The sequence below is a fragment of the Gadus chalcogrammus genome, chromosome 3 (genome assembly GCF_026213295.1).
Source record: "Gadus chalcogrammus isolate NIFS_2021 chromosome 3, NIFS_Gcha_1.0, whole genome shotgun sequence".
NCBI lineage: Eukaryota > Metazoa > Chordata > Actinopteri > Gadiformes > Gadidae > Gadus > Gadus chalcogrammus.
Window position 1 is genome coordinate 9,463,414 of NC_079414.1, and position 18,944 is coordinate 9,482,357.

The window sequence follows — 18,944 nt, forward strand, 5'->3', positions numbered from 1 at the left end:
AAATCCAAAATAATATGAGTGTGTGAAATATCTTACAAGTGCGCAATTTAATAAGGAAAAATAAATACGCGAAACAATTTAAAATGTGTCTGCAGTCTCCTGTCAGTATGCAGCGAGACGCCAGAGTGATCCAGGCCAGGGTAATGGACCGACGAACGACCGCCCAGGAGGATGAGAGGAGCTAGCTCGGTGGCTACTTGATGGTGGGTAGAACATGGGTCGGCAAAGCCTCGACGGGACCGCTACGACATGCAGCGAAGTAGTTTAATTACCAGGTTGCAGAGAGCCAGGTCATCTTGCATGTAGTCGGTTTACCCACCACCACAAAGAAGGCCACGACATGCAGTAAGTCAGGGGTTTGTTCCGTAGCACATCAGGGTTCGGATGCTAATCCCGCTAAAAGTTTACAGTGGCCAGGCCCGTCCCACTGCTAGCAGTTAGCTGTTCCCCCCCAAAGCATCACTTCTGACTATTGTAGATGTTGTTATCTGACAAGAGCTGGGGGCGGGCGAGGTCAAGACCAAAATATGTCGGTTGGTTTTCATTGTATGAAGTGTATGTGTTTGATTAGAAAATCAGTTGTAACTGTTTGGGGATCCTTTCATCCTCAATGAATGATACGTGCGATATAACAAAATACCTTTTTAAAGCAATTCTGTAGTTCGGTCGTGTGAGTGACACTATTTATGTAAAGTTATCCTCGTTCAGGTATCTTTATTTGTAACCTGTCTGTGCATCAGATGTCAGACGTCCGTTCCTTTGCTTCTTCAGGTCATGAAGAGGGTACGCACTGAGCAGATCCAGTATGTAGTCGCCCAGTACCTCAAGAGGAGACAGTATGTGGACGCGGAAAGTCCCATGAGAGGGGCAAAACTCTTCCAGACGCCAGAAGAGATGGCGGCAAATCTGACTGGTAAGGAGACTGCCTTGCTTGGGTTTCTGTTTCGGGTCTTGTTTGGAGAATTGTAATAATGAACCGTCAACATGGTACTCTACGTTGTACATAGCCATTATTAATTTCATTACGGTTTGAATTACGCTCTTAAAAAGCTTTTGTCTCCATTTCTCTGTGTGTGTGTGTGTGTGTGTGTGTGTGTGTGTGTGTGTGTGTGTGTGTGTGTGTGTGTGTGTGTGTGTGTGTGTGTGTGTGTGTGTGTGTGTGTCCTGCTCTCTCTCCCTCCCCCGCTGAGCAGTGCAGACGGAGTCGGGGTGTGCCAACGTTGTCTCTGCTGCCCCATGCCAATCGGACCCCCAGCAGTATGAGACCCAGTTCTCCAAGCTACGCACGTTTCTCACAGGTGCACACACACGCTCCTGATATAATGGACCCTCCCTGGTTGAGTGTTCCAACAGTCCACCCTGTTTACATAGTTTATCAGAATTTTTTTTGGTCTCACAAGTCAGGCTAAATATAACGTAGTAGGACTGCTTCATCAGAAGTTCTATAACATAGGACTGTTGGATCAGTAGTTCTGCTATAACCTAGTAGGACTGCTTGATCAGAAGATCTACTATAACAAAGTACGACTGCTGCTCTTCGATCAGAAGATCTACTATAATATAGTAGGACTGCTGGAACAGAAGTTCGGGTTGCAACCTAGTATGACTGCTGGATCAGAGATTAGGGTGAGAGCAATTAAAGTATGCATTCGTTTGAAAAGGAAAGTAACTTTTATGTCATTGTTCTGGATGTCACCCCAGTGGGTACAAATGAGGGTGAGATGATCCAACGGGGGCCCTTTTTAAAGATCCCTTTTGGATCATCATAGGATGGGGCCTTTGTGTGTTGAGTGAGTTTACCGTCCTGACTCTACTGGTTGACTGACTAATTGTTGTCGTCCCCCCCCACTAGAGACGGAGGTGCCCTGGGCGAGGGAGGTGAGCGGCGTGCTGTACCCGCTCTTCATCTACCTGCACCTGGACATGGTGCGCTGCGGCCTCAAGGCGACCGCCGACGCCTTCTACGGCCACTTCCACGGCGCCTTCCTGGCGGACGGCGAGCAGCGGGCCACGGTGGAGCAGCTCCGCAGCGTGCTGACGCCGCAGGACGCCGCCGCCAACGCCAAGCTCAGCGCCTTCCTGCAGCACAAGTACGTGGTGCGGCTGACGGAGCCGGCCTACGCCTACCTGCTGCGCTACCTGCAGAGCGAGGACAATGGCGCCCTCTGCAGGGCCCTGGGCGCCCACCTGCAGCTGGAGGTCACGGCCGCCAAGCGCACCGACTACCAGCTCTACGGCGGCGTCACTGCCCCCGCGGGCGTGGCCACGGCGGCTAACGGAGGTCCGGCGTCCGGCCCCCACCCGGCCCTGACGTCGGCCCCCACATGGGCGGGGATGGACGGGGCGGAGGGGGGCGGCGGCGAGGGGGTGGAGCTCCCGGCGGGGGTCCTCCCCCAGAACGAGGCGGCGCTGGACGCGCTGCAGGACTGCATCCGCAAGGTGCGGGAGGGCCCGCCCTCGCTGACCACCGTGTGCTTCTACGCCTTCCACCACACGGAGCAGCTGCTGAACACGGCGGAGGTGGCGGCAGACAGCCGGCTGCTGGCCGCCGGGTTCGACAGCTCGGCCGTGAAGCTGTGGAGCCTCCGCGCCCGCAAGCTGAAGGCCCGCCCCCACCAGGTGGACGTGTCCCACATCCACCTGGCCTGCGACCTGCTGGAGGAAGAGGTGGGTGGCGTCGGACGGACGGACGGAGGGAGGGAGGGGGGGGTGTGGAGGAGGAATGCAGTACGAGCAGGATGGAAGGAGAGGGATGGTGGGGGATTTGTTTGGTGCAGCAACGCAAGATACCTTTCTGTACCGACAGCGATATATATTTTTTACTTTCTTACGACAAATGTATTTATTGTAAGTCGCTTTGGTTTAAAGCGTCTGCTAAATACGCTGAATGTAAATGTAGAGAAGAAAAGAGCCGGGTTGGCCTGAAAGAGAGTAGCATCAAAGTTGTTGAATTGTATCATCTAGGTTGGTCAACCATTGACCGGCTTGCATGCTGTTTATGGGGGTCTTGAGTCAGTGGTAACGTGTGGTTACAAAACCAGAACCAGAATTAGACTGCCAAAAATAGTTTTAGCAGTCTAATTCTGGTATATGTTGGCTGGTGTTTGTACTACATTTAGTGTATCATTTGACTGCATCGAAATTTACTGTGAATCTCTATCTATAGTTCTGCTTGAGTCTTGCAACTGAAAAACTGAATGTCCACCAGATGGGGCCATAATGATACAGTCGTCAGAGCAATTCTCAGGAAACTAACAGTAGCCTACATTTGTTCCTGGTTTCAGTAGGAACCAGCAATCCTCCCTAAATGATCAAGTTATTCATATCTCTGTAGTGACACTGGTGGCTATGTTTTAGTCCCTATTCTCACAACTTTCAGAAGTGATCATTCTAGTCTGAGACCGCTGTCATTACACGAGAGCCCTGTTGTGACGGCATGTTCTCCACCTCTCATCACCTTCACCTCCTCCTTAATCTCACTCAACATCTTCCTCCTCCCCATCATCTCCATTTCCTTCCCCATCTCATCTCCTTTGACTCATCTCCTCCCTCACCCTCCGCCCCCTAATCCTCCTTCTCTTTCTCCCACCTCCTCGTCGACTCCACCTCCTTCATCTTGTTTCCAGGAGGAGGAAGAGGAGGGCTCCGGCAGCGAGATCCAGACGCTGCGGGGGCACAGCGGCCCCGTCTTCCGCACCGCCTTCCTGACGGACTCCTCGGGACTGCTCTCCTGCTCCGAGGACACCACCATCCGCTACTGGGACCTGGGCAGCTTCACCAACACCGCCCTGTACCGCGGCCACGCCTACCCGGTGTGGGACGTGGACGTGAGCCCCTGCAGCCTGTACTTCGCCAGCGGCTCCCAGGACCGCACGGCGCGCCTCTGGACCTTCTCCCGCACCTACCCCCTGCGGCTGTACGCCGGCCACCTGGCCGACGTGGACTGCGTCAAGTTCCACCCCAACTCCAACTACCTGGCCACGGGCTCCACCGACAAGACGGTGCGACTGTGGAGCACGCAGCAGGGCGCCTCCGTGCGGCTGTTCACGGGCCACCGCGGGCCCGTGCTGGCGCTGGCCTTCTCCCCCGACGGCAAGTACCTGGCGTCGGCCGGCGAGGACCAGCGGGTCAAGCTGTGGGACCTGGCGTCGGGCGGGCTGGTGAAGGACCTGCGCGGCCACACGGACGGCGTGTCCAGCCTGTCCTTCAGCCCCGACAGCAGCCTGCTGGCCTCGGCCGCCGCAGACAACTCGGTGCGGGTGTGGGACGTGGTGCGGTCGTCTGTCCACGCCGGGAGCCCCGCGGACGGGTCGTCGGGGGAGCTGGTGGGGCTGTACTCTGGGGCCACCGGCAGCGTGCTCAACGTCCAGTTCATGGCCTGCAACCTCCTGCTGGTCACCGGCACGGCACAGGAGAAGACGGAACAGTAGCCGCCGCCGCGCCCCGGGCTTCCTTTAGGGGGTTTACAACGAGTGTCCGCCGGTCGGCTACTTTGGAGGGCTCTTCCTCCGAGTCACCGTGGTGACGGGTGACTTGGATCCCGTGATCCCATTCCTCACCTCACCAAAACGGCCAGCATTGCTGGTCAAAAGGGATACTGGTGTAGCTAAAGGGTTACTGGTTTAACGAAGGTGTGAGTCATTAATTACGGCCACGGTCAGTTCTTCAGTTCGTTTTTTCCTTTGTACAACGCTTCACTTCTATTTTCTCACCTGGCCTCAACTGCTTCCCTAAGCTGGGAGATTACAGCAGACGTTGTCTTTATCTTCAGCCTCCTTGAGTTCAATGGTTGCTACATCTCAACAGGGGATCGTCCGTGAATGGCCCGCATTGGTTAAAGGATAACAGCCAGTGTGCTTTGTATTTATTACTCAAATAAAGCGACCTCTAGTGACTATGTTTTTCTTGTTATTTGTATTGTCTAGCAACCTGCTGATAGACCATTACCTTCAGCGGTGGGAAAGTCCTCTGTGGTCCAAAAGAGAGGAATCCCTAACGTTTCTAGTCCTTTCATTTTGGCATGTCACTTAACCATCCTCTGTAAGCTCGGCCATGAAAACCTCTGTCCTCCAGGGATGGCTTCACTGACGTTCCAATGTTCTGGCTGTCACTGTTTTCTGTTGAACATGCCAGATAGGCTCTTATCTACTACATGCCTGACCCATGAGAAGGTTCATTCACCCCTCATGTTTCTGGTGGAATCTGTCTTCCATCCTGGATGTTTTCCGCATCACAAGTCTCAGTTCAAACGATGGCTACAAGGGGTGAGGCGGTTAGGAAAGGGCCACTACTAGCTCATTGCACCCTCCTCCCCCTCCACCCCTATCTCTGAACCGGAAGTCGTGAGACCAGTCCCCCTGTGCAGCGCCCCCTAGCCACCAGCGATCAGACGGGGGGACTGTAGCCTACAAGCCATACTCAGTGTTTATGAACAGGTCAGGTCATCCCATCTGAAGCGTCCTTTGGTTGTCCATGAACTATCAGAGGGGTAGGGGAGTCAACAGCCAGGACAAGACTATGGAAATGCAGTCGCTGGGTATTTCTGTAAGGGTGTAAAAGCAACTCATGGGTCTCCATTGTGGGTTTGACACCCAGAGAGTTGTAGCTGTAGACTTTAAGGTGAGGATGCTAACGATGTTTGTTTCTGTTTTTTATATGAACTCTCCCGGAGTGTAAATACAGACGGAGGACATTTCTGGTTGTATTATCGACAGTTTCGCACACCTGTGGCATTCTTTGTACCATGCTATACAAAGTGTAAATATATTTTTGTAAACTTTTATGAAGGTTTCTACCAAAATAGAAAAAAGCCCTTTATGCAAGGTTTTGTTTGTGCGCAAAATGGTTGATTCAAGATTTGTTATCCTCTGATTCCAGCTGCCACACCATGTTATTTTGAAAAATTTCCATTTGTGGGTCAATCTGGTTCCCGGCGCCAAGTATACCTGACTTCAGAAAAGTGACATTTGGTTCTGTAAAACGTAAGCTCTGAGTACAGATCTAGCTTAATAAATAAGAGTTTTATTTGATGACGTTGTGTCTTGAGCTTTCCTGATCACACCCAGCGCTGTCGGGTTGTTCAATGCAGTCTGAGCTGTGGGGTGAAGCTAAACTGCTGTCACCACATCCGGTAATTCCACAGCAAAAGCCCTCCAACAAGTTTATGTCGTTTTATATGTTCATAATGACACTGACAAAGGTAATGTCTGCGTTATGTTAGATCCTCAAGTTTGTCTCTCTGGGCTGGATTCCCATCTGTAATCAAATTGTTAAAAAGCTTAATGTTAAATATTTTGTCGACAAGCTGTTGGATTGTTGAAAGCTAATCTGTATTCTGTAGAGGATTGAATTTCTCTCAGTCCTGTAGTGATATTCTTTATCACTTTAACGTGGTAACAAGCAACTTGTGTGCACAAGTACATTCTGTGTCAGCTTAATATTAATGTGGATAAATATTTATATTTGACCCTGTTCAGGTCACATAAGACTGCACCAGTACTTCATTGAGTTTAGTTGAGTGTTTAAATCATGTGACAAGGAATATTGGTCATATTTTGTCATATGTAGGGTTAAGGTGACCTTAGTGGAAACACTTCAGGAATGAGTTGCACCTTTGAGCCCAGTGAGGCAGAGTGTTGGAGAGGGAGTGACGGAGAGGGTGAGAGACATCTAGAGCAAGGGAGAGAGAGGGCTGGCAGGCCGCGGGATAAGCTCAAGGGGCGTGTCACTGCTGCTCCACCTTGGGCAAGGAGACCAAACCAGTTTGGCGTGAAGGGTGTGTCCCAACCAAACCGGCTGGTCTCTCCATCACAGCCTGACACACAAATACACATACCACAGCACCGGGCTGCCTGTCACACCTGAGCAGGTGAGCTCCCCACGACTGCTCTCCACCAGACACCATGCCCATCCAGTCTTCCCTCTCCAGCCAGCGGGCCAAGCACTCAGCAGCCCCCGTCGCCATGGACACGCAGAACGACGGACGCTCCTTCAAGGAGATCCGTCAGGACTGCCTCCAGAGGCAGGTCTTGTTCGAGGACCCGGACTTCCCCGCTGACGACTCCGCGCTCTTCTACAGCAAGAGCCCCCCCCTCGCGTTTGAATGGAAGCGCCCTGGGGTATGTGTGTGTGTGTGTGTGTGTGTGTGTGTGTGTGTGTGTGTGTGATACAGACTTATGGTGTGAGATGTGGACCACATGGGACCTGTGTCCGTGTTCATACAGTATGCGAGAGATCTAGCTCTGTGCAGTGATGTCTAGTGTATAGGTGGTCCATGGTGACTTCAGGGGGTCATCAAGGCTGTGGCTCCCATTACAGGGAGCCCATCAAGGGGGCAGGCTCCCCTGTGTGTGTGGGTCTCTGTTTCCCATAAATATGTTTTTTGGCATCACTGATTACCAGCTGTTAACTATAACACTGATTATATTTTTAAAACGTAACCTTCCAACAAAAAATCTAATCTTTTCGGAAACTTGACCGAGCCAAAGGAGATTGACTGGTAATCTGTTGGGCTTTTCAGTCGCAGATGTCTGCTGTCAGCTCATAGGAGCACTAGTGGGGAGCTGGATGATTTAGTGATCAGATGTCTTCGAAATATTGCTGCAATGAACCTGTTACAATGCTGAGGAAGCCAAGCGTATTCATAGCATTAATAATGTTAAGGTGTTTAAAGCATAATGCAGGGAAGCTGTGTGTTATTAAGTCGTTGTTGAAGGCTGCCTATTGACATTATTATTGGGTGTTGTAGTTGCAGGCTCGTGTACTCAGCTTACTATTGACTTGGATAACTGCTTGTCTAAATATACTTTCATCGAGGTCCATACACGTTAATCAACATACTATTTAAACGTATGAATTGCAATATAGACACAAGCTTTGGAAGCAGTGGTGGAAATTCTCCTAGCCCTAGAGTCTGGAGTCATCCATCGGGGTATACAGCCAACGCTGTCAGGTTGTTCAATGCAGTCTGAGCTGTGCGGTGACTAAGCCAAACTGCTGTCACCACATCTGGCAACTCCACAGTAAAAGCCCTCCAACAAGTTTATGTAGTTTATATGTTCATAATGACACTGACAAAGGTAATGTCTGCGTTATGTTAGATCCTCAAGATCCTCAAAGCTCTACAGAATGTCAGTGGGTTTAATCCTTTTTCTTCATTTCCTTCAGGCCTAGTTTACATTAACAGAATGGTGACATCGGCCAGATTGTCCTAAGTAGCACGTAGTTCCTGATTGCAAACACTCACTAGGTGCTCAGCACTGCCCCTTGTGAATAAACTAAAGGGACACACAAAAATGAAACAAAAGAGCTTTCCGTTGGTAGCCATTACTACAGCATTGCATTCTTGGGCGTTTCTTAGGAGTGGATACTGTAGGTGCCAGATCTGTTGTGTGTTGATGGTGAATGTGTCTGGAATGTGAACACACCTAGTAAAGACATAGTTTCCGGGTTGTTATTTTTTCTCTCCGATGACGAAAGCAACCAGTTCACCTTGTGTTTGTATCTGTTGCACCCCCCTCCCTCTCGCCCCCGCAGGAGCTGTGTGATAACCCCAGGTTCGTGGTGGGCGACGCAAACAGGACTGACATTTGTCAAGGGCAGCTTGGTACGTGAAGTTATGAGGGAAATACGTAATGCTGTGAATGTGTCCACTTTGTCAGACTCTGGCAAGGCAATTAAATAATTGAATGAATACCACCATCAATAAAAGAGGCAAACCTTGCCTCTTTAAGGGATTGTGGTTTTCATTCAATTCATAAATGTGTCTTCATTCTTAAGGTTTTATTGTGTTCCAGTGGGGTTCCAGCGGTGCATATCAAAGCATAATTTGGTGGTGGTTCAAGCCCTTATCATATGTCCAAACTAAGGACTAATCTTGGTGACATTCTCTCTCTATAGGAGGGTTCCACAGGATGTCACACACATTCCAAGGCACCATCTTGGTGCTCTATCAGAATTACATCTAGGCCATCCACAACTGGTTTTTGGTTGTACTAGAATGTTAGGTCAAGAAGGGTTTACCGGGCTTCAACTTTTTTCATGGAACTTCAGGTCCCATGATTGATATCTCCTACAGTGTAAACTTCAGTGCTTTATTACTATACTGTTTTATCTAGTTCCCCGTAGTTAGAATTTTATCACATAACACTACTTCACTGGCTTTGGTTCCCTAAGCAATGAGCCAATTTTTATGTTTCCTTTTAGGTCTTAGAAGCACAGGCTTAATTCTTTGAGTGAGTCAGCTCAGAGATGTACAGCAGACACTGTAGAGTGTACATTCTCTGCTGTACATCTCTGAGCCACACTGTATTCGTTGTCTGTCTTCTGCCCTGGAATTCCATCACTGATCATGATGCAAATTCTATCATTTTGGGGATGAGGATAGCAGCTTTATCATTTTGCCCTGTACTGGGGGGGGTTATATTTTGCATGTAGACTTTATAATTGTATGGCTGTCTCGTTGTCAGAGTTACTGGCTCACAAACTATGGCACTCTGAACAAATCAGATAATAAAGTGTCTAATATCAACTGTTGCGCCACAGGGGACTGCTGGCTTTTGGCAGCCACCGCCTCCCTGACCCTCCAAAAGAAAAACTTGGCCCGGGTGGTCCCCCGCGACCAGGAATTTGATAACAGCTACGCTGGTGTCTTCCACTTCCAGGTACGTGAGCTCCGTGAGTGGTAGAACAGGACGGGCAACCTTTAAGGTGGTTCATGCGTTTGTCGCCCCTTCCAGTCGCTGATCCGACCCTCCCAGTCGCTGATCCGACCCTCCCAGTCCCTCATCCGACCCTCCCAGACCCTCATCTGACCCTCCCAGTCCCTGATCCGACCCTCCCAGTCGCTGATCCGACCCTCCCAGACCCTCATCCGACCCTCCCAGTCCCTGATCCGACCCTCCCAGTCCCTGATCCGACCCTCCCAGTCCCTCATCTGACCCTCCCAGTCCCTCATCTGACCCTCCCAGTCCCTCATCTGACCCTCCCAGTCCCTGATCCGACCCTCCCAGTCCCTGATCCGACCCTCCCAGTCGCTGATCCGACCCTCCCAGTCCCTGATCCGACCCTCCCAGTCCCTCATCCGACCCTCCCAGTCCCTCATCTGACCCTCACAGTCCCTCATCTGACCCTCCCAGTCCCTCATCTGACCCTCCCAGTCCCTCATCTGACCCTCCCAGTCCCTCATCTGACCCTCCCAGTTCCTGATCCGACTCTCCCAGTCCCTGATATGGCCCTCCCAGTCCCTGATCCGACCCTCCCAGTCCCTGATCCGACTCTCCCAGTCCCTGATCCGACCCTCCCAGTTCCTGATCCGACTCTTCCAGTCCCTGATTCGACCCTCCCAGTCCCTTATCCGACCCTCCCATTCCCTGATCCGACTCTCCCAGTCCCTGATCCGACCCTCCCAGTTCCTGATCCGACTCTTCCAGTCCCTGATCCGACTCTCCCAGTCCCTGATCCGACCCTCCCAGTTCCTGATCCGACTCTCCCAGTCCCTGATCCGACCCTCCCAGTTCCTGATCCGACCCTCCCATTCCCTCATCCGACCCTCCCATTCCCTGTTACCACCCGTGATCTAAACCCTAGACTTAGTTTGAACCATAACCCGAAAAAAAACACAATGCAAACTGCCAGCACATAAATAATGTTACTTATGTTAGTCTTACTCTCCCTGGAGGTTCATATTAATTCTCAAATTCCTAAAAATGTTTTATTTTAAAAACCTCAGATTCTCAAATCGTTAATACTCCAATCTCAAATAACCCTAAAAAAAAAAAATGAATAATTCACCATATCAAACCCCTTATAACGTTACTTATCATCATTATTATTTATCATCTGCCAAAGACGGGACATGCTGCCCTGACCCCCGATTGTGTGGTTGTGTGTCCGTAGTTCTGGCAGCACAACAAGTGGCTGGACGTGGTGGTGGACGACCGGCTCCCCACCGTCCGCAACAAGCTGGTCATGCTGCACTCTGCCTCCAACAATGAGTTCTGGAGCGCTCTGCTGGAGAAGGCCTACGCCAAGTAGGTCCTACTGCCCGCACTACTCACCATCATGTAGCGCACGACTTCACCCAGAGGGACCAATATATAATTATTGCATACCATAGTCAGGTTTATTCTAACAAAACAAAATACAAATATTTCCTTTGAAATAGTCTGATAATATGTGCAAATGATTTCCTTTTTCCGTCCACGAGTCAACAATAATGTTCAGCCTACTTGGATCAGCCAACCCTGCAAGCGTTTGAATTGGACTCTCCTGACCTCATTCTGAATCCCCCAGACTTCATGGCAGCTACGAGTCTCTGAAGGGCGGCAGCACCATGGAGGCCATGGAGGACTTCACCGGCGGTGTGGGCGAAATGTACGAGACCAAGAGCGCTCCAAAAAAACTCTTCACCATCATGAAGAAAGCCCTGGACAGGAGCTCCATGATGGGCTGCTCCATCGACGTAAGGACATCTCCTAGTGCCACCACCACCACCACCGCCTCCGCACCATCACTAAGGCAGCAGATGATAGTACATTTACATTTACATTTAGGGCATTTAGCAGACGCTTTTATCCAAAGCGACTTACAATACATACATACAGGTACATTTTTCATAAGAAGTGCATCAATATATCGCTGTCGGTACAGAAAGGATGTTCATAGAACCAATTGCAAGTACCACAATCGCTAGGTCAATGAATTCCCCGTGTTACAGCCATGATAGCAGCTACTGCAGTTGCTACACAGTTAAGTACTACAATACAATACAATACAATACAATACAATACAATACAATACAATACAATACAATACAATACAGTGTACAATGGTGGCCAGAAGTGGGAAGGTGGCTATGCAGAGTCGAGGTGGACTCTGAACAGGTGAGTCTTGAGTCTTTTTCGGAAGATAGTGAGCGACTCTGCGGTCCTGAGAGCGGCAGGGAGCTCGTTCCACCACTGAGGTCCCAAAACCGAGAAAAGTTGCGACTTTGCTGAACGGCCTTTGCTAGCTCTTAACGATGGCGGTTCCAGACGTCCAGCTGAGGTAGTTGAGCGGAGGGATCGAGCTGGGGTGTGTGGCTTTAGCAATGCTTGGAGGTAGGCAGGGGCAGTTCCATCGACTGCCTTGTATGCCAGTACCATCATCTTAAATTTGATGCGAGCTACTACAGGGAGCCAGTGGAGGTCCCGGAAGAGGGGGGTCACATGGGAGAACTTCGGTAGGTTGAACACGAGAACAGTAGAATAGAAGAGACTAAAGCAGAAGTGAGGCCAGATGAGATGAGATGTACTTTTGATTAATTTGGAAATAAACTAAGTAGCCACAGCCGATAAGGAGCTCACCGCTGAGGTTTTTGACCAATCGCGTCGGACGCTGACCAATGACTTCCAAGCTTTAAACTTAGTGCTCCTCACTTATAGGTAATGCCCATATAAAAAACATCTCAGATTGATGACTATAGGCGAGAGATACGGTCTGATTGGTGGCTTGGGGGCTGAGAATAAAATGTGTTTTGGCTTCTCCCACAATTCTACAGATCAGCAGCTCCGCCGAATCAGAGGCCCAGACGTCCAGCGGCCTGGTGAAAGGCCACGCCTACTCCATCACTGGCCTGGAGGAGGTGAGGACCCCAGAGAGACCAGTCTGACTCTGGAATTACTCCACTGTCCTTTATTATTAAACCAACGGAATCCCGTGAATGCATTTATATACAGGCCCTTTACATTCATGAACAGGGCATCACTATGATGTTGAGTCCATGGAAATAGCTTGCATACATGCTTATACTTGATTTATATACAATAGGCTGTCTTTTCACTATTCTTAGCTTTTCAACTGTATCTACTGTTGTTGTATCCATTACATGTGATGTTTGACATGCAGAAGTAGTGCTATTTGGATGATGTACACATAGGCCCTATTCGGCCTTCAAGGATGTTAGAGGTAGGCAGATATTTTTCAATGTGCAATAAATGATCATTACCCTGGCCTGGGGCGCCCTCTATCGACCTGCAGGTGAACTGCAGGGGACGGAAGGTTCAGCTCATCCGGATCAGAAACCCGTGGGGAACGGTTGAGTGGAACGGGCCCTGGAGCGACAGGTGAGAGAAAGTAGAGAGGGACAATACGCGTTAACCTATTTGTATAAAATCTGATTCGATATTTCAAAATAACCAATGAAAACCCAGTTTAAAAAGGGTTGAAAGGGAAAGAGATTGGCGGAAAAAATCTGATTGTTTGCAAACAAAGAAGCCTTAATAAATAAATGAAAGAAATTACAATAATAATTATAAAAAGTAATATGAGTTCCGAGATGAATCCTTTTAAAGAATCCAACATCATGTTTATCTTGTAGTTGACACATGAACACACATTAACCGCCATTTGATCTTGTGTCGCTCCTCTTGCAGCTCCAAGGAGTGGAGTCAGGTGGACAAGGCAGATAAAGATCGCATCCTGAAACACTCAGATGACGGGGAATTCTGGTCAGTTCCTCCGCTCCGATACATGGACCTCATAAATCATGTTATTCAGGACGTGTGTAGAGAGGCTGATGATTTTCTACAATAACTGGACCAATTCAGAACGCATGAACATAACCGGTCAACGTGTATGGTTGGCGCGTGTGAATGACTGAATGACGATGTTATCACCGGCAGGATGGAGTTCGAGGACTTCAAGAGCAACTACGACAAGGTGGAGATCTGCAACCTCACCCCGGACTCCCTGGTGGAGAACACGCCGCACCACTGGGAGGTCAGCTGGTTCGAGGGGAAATGGATTCGCGGCTCCACCGCTGGAGGCTGCCGCAACTACATCGGTGAGCCCGAGGGGTGAAAGCGGTTCCTTTAAGCTTCGTGTTGATTTAATATTTAATTGATTTACTGTTTGATGTTTTGGTAATGTTTATACAGTTTTGCCTGATAACAATCGGAATTCGGAAAAAGCAAGAAAAAAAGGCATCCTTTGTACTGCATAGGCCTACGTCATTTGGGGGTGGTGTAGCGTTGTATTTTGTCCTTTACTCACTTTTTTCACCACTATTTACTTTATACTAGTTTACCATTACTAATACATTATTATTTATTAATTATAGGGTTAAGGTTTGGGTTTGAGGAGAGGGAAATGACATGAAGGACTTCAGATAGGAATCAAACCTCTGGTCACTTCAAGTCCCTACGCGGTTACCACCCTAGCGAATACTAGATTACTGCTCTACTAGTAGCCGGTCTTCTCTGCTGCTTGTCACATGGCTGACCCTGTGATGCTGTGACCTCCGACCCCCAGACACCTTCTGGACCAACCCACAGTTCAAGCTGACGCTGGAGGACACGGACGACGATGACGACGTCTGCAGCGTGGTCATCGCCCTCATGCAGAAGAACCGGCGACTGCTCAGGAAGGAAGGGATGGACATGGAGACCATCGGGTTCGCCGTGTACGAGGTGAGAGAGAGAGAGAGAGAGAGAGAGAGAGAGAGAGAGAGAGAGAGAGAGAGAGAGAGAGAGAGAGAGAGAGAGAGAGAGAGAGAGAGAGAGAGAGAGAGAGAGAGAGAGAGAGAGAGAGAGAGAGAGAGTTTCTGTTTGCCACAGCTTTTTATTATAATTTATGTCTGCACAGGCCTATTTAGTCTATTTAATCTTTAAATGTCTTTAGAATCTGATTTCTGCCTTTGGTTTGAAGTTGCTACATTTCTTCCTCCTACAACCTTTTCTCCTCTCCATACCTCCTCCCCTTTCCCTTCCTGCTACTCCTCCTCCCCCACCTCCTCCTCCCCCGCCTCCTCCTCCCCCACCTCCTCCTCCCCCGCCTCCCGTCCCTCTGTCCCTCCAGGCCCCAGACGACGTGGACCAACTTGGGAAGGACTTCTTCCGCTACAACGGCTCCAAGGCCCGGAGCCGGACCTACGTCAACGTGCGCGAGGTGTCGGAGCGCTTCACCCTCCCGCCCGGGAAGTACCTGGTGGTGCCCACTACCTTCCAGCCGCACCACGAAGCAGACTTCCTCATCCGCGTCTTCTCTGAGAAGAAGGCCACGGCACTGTGAGTTTGCTCCCTCTGATTGGTTAAGCTAGGACGCTATATAGCCTCAGTTAGAATCGTAGAATAAGATGTGATAAGGTCAACTTCATTGATCTTGGTTGAACAAAAAAACATGACAACACAAAATAGGATTGACGAGTCAAAGATGGGTCACCCATCAATGACCTTTGACCTCTTTGCACAGGGAGATGGGGAGCGAAGTAGATGCTGACCTGCCTGATGTGAGTCTGTCTGTCTGTCTGTCAGTCTGTCTGTGTTTAGTCTGTCTGTTTCATGTGGTTGTTCTTGACCTGTGTCTCCATGTCCTCCTCTTCAGCCCCCCATGCCCAGCTCCCCAGATGAGGAGACGGAGGAGGAGAAGGGATTGAGGAGACTGTTCGACCAGCTGTCCGGCTCGGTACGCCCGCACAACCGCTCACTACCTCATCATCAATTCGGTGGAAGCTTTGACAATGAAATTAATAATCATAACATTTTTGTCACCATGTAAAAAATCGACCGTACCAAATTGGATCTACACAATGTCACACGTTATCCTTTTACATTAAATTACAATAGTACTAGACTAGTACTGAAGTAAAAATGTTGACCTATTAGAAGGTTGACATGGTAGAGCTCAGATTTGAATTAAAGGTTAAATTAAATTGAATATTTAAATCCAATTCGTATTCTGATTCGAAATCTAAATCGAATCATTTTGATTCCTAATTCCGGATCTATTCCCCGGGTTTATGGTGACCGTGGTTCTTTTGTGTCCCCAGGACCAGGCCATCTCTGCCAGGGAGCTTCAGCAGATGCTGAACGGGGTCCTGAGCCGAAGTGAGTCCACGAGTTCGGACCGTCTCCTGCCAGCCGGCTCCTCAGGGCCCCGGCTGGAGTTCCCTGGAGAACACAGTTTTATTAATACGTATGTTTGTGTTCTCAGGGAAAGAGGTCAAGTTCGACGGTCTGACTCTCAACACCTGCCACAGCATCATCAACCTGATGGACGTATCCTGATCTACAGTAATGCTTTAGAGCAGATTAATACAGTACAGTCCAATGCAGTACAGTACAGTATAATATAGTACAGTACATTATAGTCAAATTAACCTGATGGACGTTTCCTGGTCTACAGTAATGCCTTAGAGTAGATTAATACAGTACAGTCCAATGCAGTGCAGTACAGTATAGTATAGTTTAATTAACATGATGGACATATCCTTTTCTACAGTACTGTCTTACAGTAGACTACGGCCTTCTACAATAGAGTGCAATACTGTAGAGTAGAGTATTGGTGCAGTCAGTACCATTTGGAGAGTTGGTTGAGCAGTGTTCTAGTGTTCTGTCGTGTGTGTGTGTGTGTGTGTGTGTGTGTGTGTGTGTGTGTGTGTGTGTGTGTGTGTGTGTGTGTGTGTGTGTGTGTGTGTGTGTGTGTGTGTGTGTGTGTGTGTGTGTGTGTCTCTGCCTTGTGTCTGGACCTTAACAGAGAGCACCAGGTGGACAACACTGGCCAGCTGGAGTTCCAGGAGTTCAAAGTGTTCTGGGAGAAGATGAAGAAGTGGATTGTATGTAATCATTGAACCCCCAGTTTTCATTTATACCACGGCATTGTTGAATCCTGGGTTCTGATTGGTCAATAAAGTTCCAGGGGTGTGCATTATGTTTCTATAACGTGAAACCTCTCCCTGTTAACAGTTCCAAATCAATGTGCTACAAATCCAGAATTTACATCCAAAGTCAAATATAACTATCGATGTTGCCTTGATAACGCAAAAACGATATACTCAAAGCAATGCAGAAGAATATTTTAATTTTAGCTTATACATTCATACATTATAATTATACATTATATGTTTGTGTGTTGTGGTTCCAGATGTTCATTTTTGTGTGTTGTGGTTCCAGATGCTGTTCTTGTCCTTCGACACTGACCGCTCGGGGAAGATGTCCTCCTATGAGCTCCGCATCGCCCTGAAGGCCGCAGGTCAGAGATCATTCTATATCTATATTTATTACATTCACTTTTGTAACTCATTGGGATATAGTTTGAACTTCCTGAATACATTAATTACAATGATTAACTTCAATTTAGTTGAGATCATTAGTACAGTATAATACGTGTAATAATAATTAAGACAGGATAAGATGTTTTTTGTTTTTTTGACCTTAGTATAGTATACTTGATATAGTAGGGAGCCTAGATTATCGTAAAGAACAGTGGTATCCAACGTTTGGGATGTAGCAGGGGACCAAATGTGTCATGAGACGATGCAATCAATAGTTTTGGACCAAAATATACAAGCTGTGTTGGTTTTTTTTGATCACTAGTGTGTTAGCATGCTTGAAGAAGAAGATATACTGTCTTGTGATGAACAACATACATCGAGAAATTACATTGTACAACCTATTTGGTTGGTCTCAGGCCAAATGCACCTTCACACCACAGGTTGGTCACTGTGGCATGAAACAGTTTGGGAGCCCCTGGTATAGAGGGCCCCTGTCGCTGAAGAACAAGGATCTGGCCCCATCATTCAGCACCTCTGTTGTTTATCCTCCCAGGCATGCAGCTGAACAGCAAACTCCTGCAGCTTCTGGGGCTGAGGTTCGCAGACGAAAACTTCGACATCGACTTTGACGACTACCTGACGTGCATCGTTCGTCTTGAGAACATGTTCAGTGAGTTTCAGCGCTGATGAGACAAAGCTTAGCGGGGAAAACACACACACACACACACACACACACACACACACACACACACACACACACACACACACACACACACACACACACACACACACACACACACACACACACACACACACACAGTAGACCTTACTCACTTATAGCAGACATATTGGTTAGGTGGGTTGGGAAACCTTCTAGAATATTTGGGGAAACCATTTGACAATGGTTTAGGGAATAACATCTCTTGATCCTGAGTCTTTCTAAATGTAAATTGGGCGGTATAGTGACGGTGTGTTTGTTGCGTAATGACAAGTACTCTTTGACTGGAGTGACAGTCTGTTTGTTGCAATGTGACACAGTGATGTGTGTGGCTGTGTGACTGAAGTGATTGTGTTTGACTTTAGTGAGTGTTTGTTGCGATGTGACTAGTAGTGTTTAACGATAGTGCCTGTGTGACTGTACTGGTGACAGTGTTTGACTCTAGAAACTTGTCTGTTGCAGGAGTTTTCCAGGGTTTGGACACGAAGAAGAGTGGGAAGGTGAACATGAACATAATGCAGGTAAACATGAATCTTTAAGGTCTATTTCTAATGACTCATGATGCAACTGATTGGTTGAAATGTATCCTCAGGCGACTTTTGTGTGTTTGTCAGTTTCCGGGACAACTTGTATATAGCTTTTGTGACACAATTTTGAACATTTGGATTTATGATGGGTGGATCATGTTTGTGTGTTTCCCATTCAGTTCTTGATGATGTCCATGAACGTCTGAGGGAGCTACTGAACACTTTTTACCAGAAGCTATGAAGAACAAAAAAGCGCCCGATGGTGCTGGAGTGCAATATGGGACATGTGTGAACTGGGGTCTGGGGTCTTTTCATAATTAGGACTGTCTTTCGGTTTCCTTTTTTTTTCCTATCGTTTACATATACTTTGAAATACAATGGGGTTAATGAAGAATCTGATGGGTCTTATCAGACGGAGATGGCTTTGCTTCCGTTGTGCTTTATAAGAATGAACCAATAAAGACGTTTGACAAAAATTCAAAAGAAATCTTGTGTGTGACTGACTTGATCTAAATAAAATTAAACATAGATAAATAGATGGATGGAAAGCTTGACTTTATTGTCATTAACAATAATTCATTGTTTACGACTGTACAAAAAATCTTTACTCACAGACCAAGGTGCAACAATTAGATATGACAAAGACGGTAGATTACACATAGAATTACAA

General features: G+C 48.1%; 2 protein-coding genes across 5 annotated transcripts; both read left to right on the forward strand.

Moving 5' to 3' along the window:
• The first annotated feature begins 53 nt into the window (after positions 1-53).
• taf5l (TAF5-like RNA polymerase II, p300/CBP-associated factor (PCAF)-associated factor) lies at positions 54-6,297 on the forward strand. 4 transcript variants are annotated; one of them, XM_056585855.1, is made up of 5 exons: positions 54-345; positions 741-913; positions 1,194-1,298; positions 1,853-2,667; positions 3,627-6,297. In XM_056585855.1, the coding sequence occupies exons 1-5, from the start codon at positions 341-343 to the stop codon at positions 4,428-4,430; spliced, it is 1,902 nt and encodes a 633-aa protein (XP_056441830.1). In that variant the 5' UTR covers positions 54-340; the 3' UTR covers positions 4,431-6,297. The 4 variants fall into 4 exon arrangements, with proteins under 4 accessions (XP_056441830.1, XP_056441834.1, XP_056441832.1 ...); XM_056585859.1 differs by having other exon boundaries at positions 54-203; XM_056585857.1 differs by having other exon boundaries at positions 56-203; positions 772-913; positions 3,627-6,296.
• A 517-nt stretch (positions 6,298-6,814) lies between these two features.
• Positions 6,815-18,790, forward strand: capn9 (calpain 9). Its single transcript, XM_056585845.1, has 20 exons — positions 6,815-7,118; positions 8,536-8,605; positions 9,544-9,662; positions 10,897-11,030; positions 11,293-11,461; positions 12,539-12,622; positions 13,018-13,103; positions 13,413-13,487; positions 13,662-13,822; positions 14,290-14,447; positions 14,836-15,044; positions 15,229-15,265; positions 15,361-15,441; positions 15,806-15,863; positions 15,970-16,034; positions 16,523-16,591; positions 16,929-17,007; positions 17,583-17,699; positions 18,210-18,268; positions 18,454-18,790. Exons 1-20 carry the CDS (start codon positions 6,903-6,905, stop codon positions 18,478-18,480), a joined length of 2,073 nt encoding a protein of 690 aa, XP_056441820.1. The 5' UTR covers positions 6,815-6,902; the 3' UTR covers positions 18,481-18,790.
• Positions 18,791-18,944: the final 154 nt, after the last annotated feature.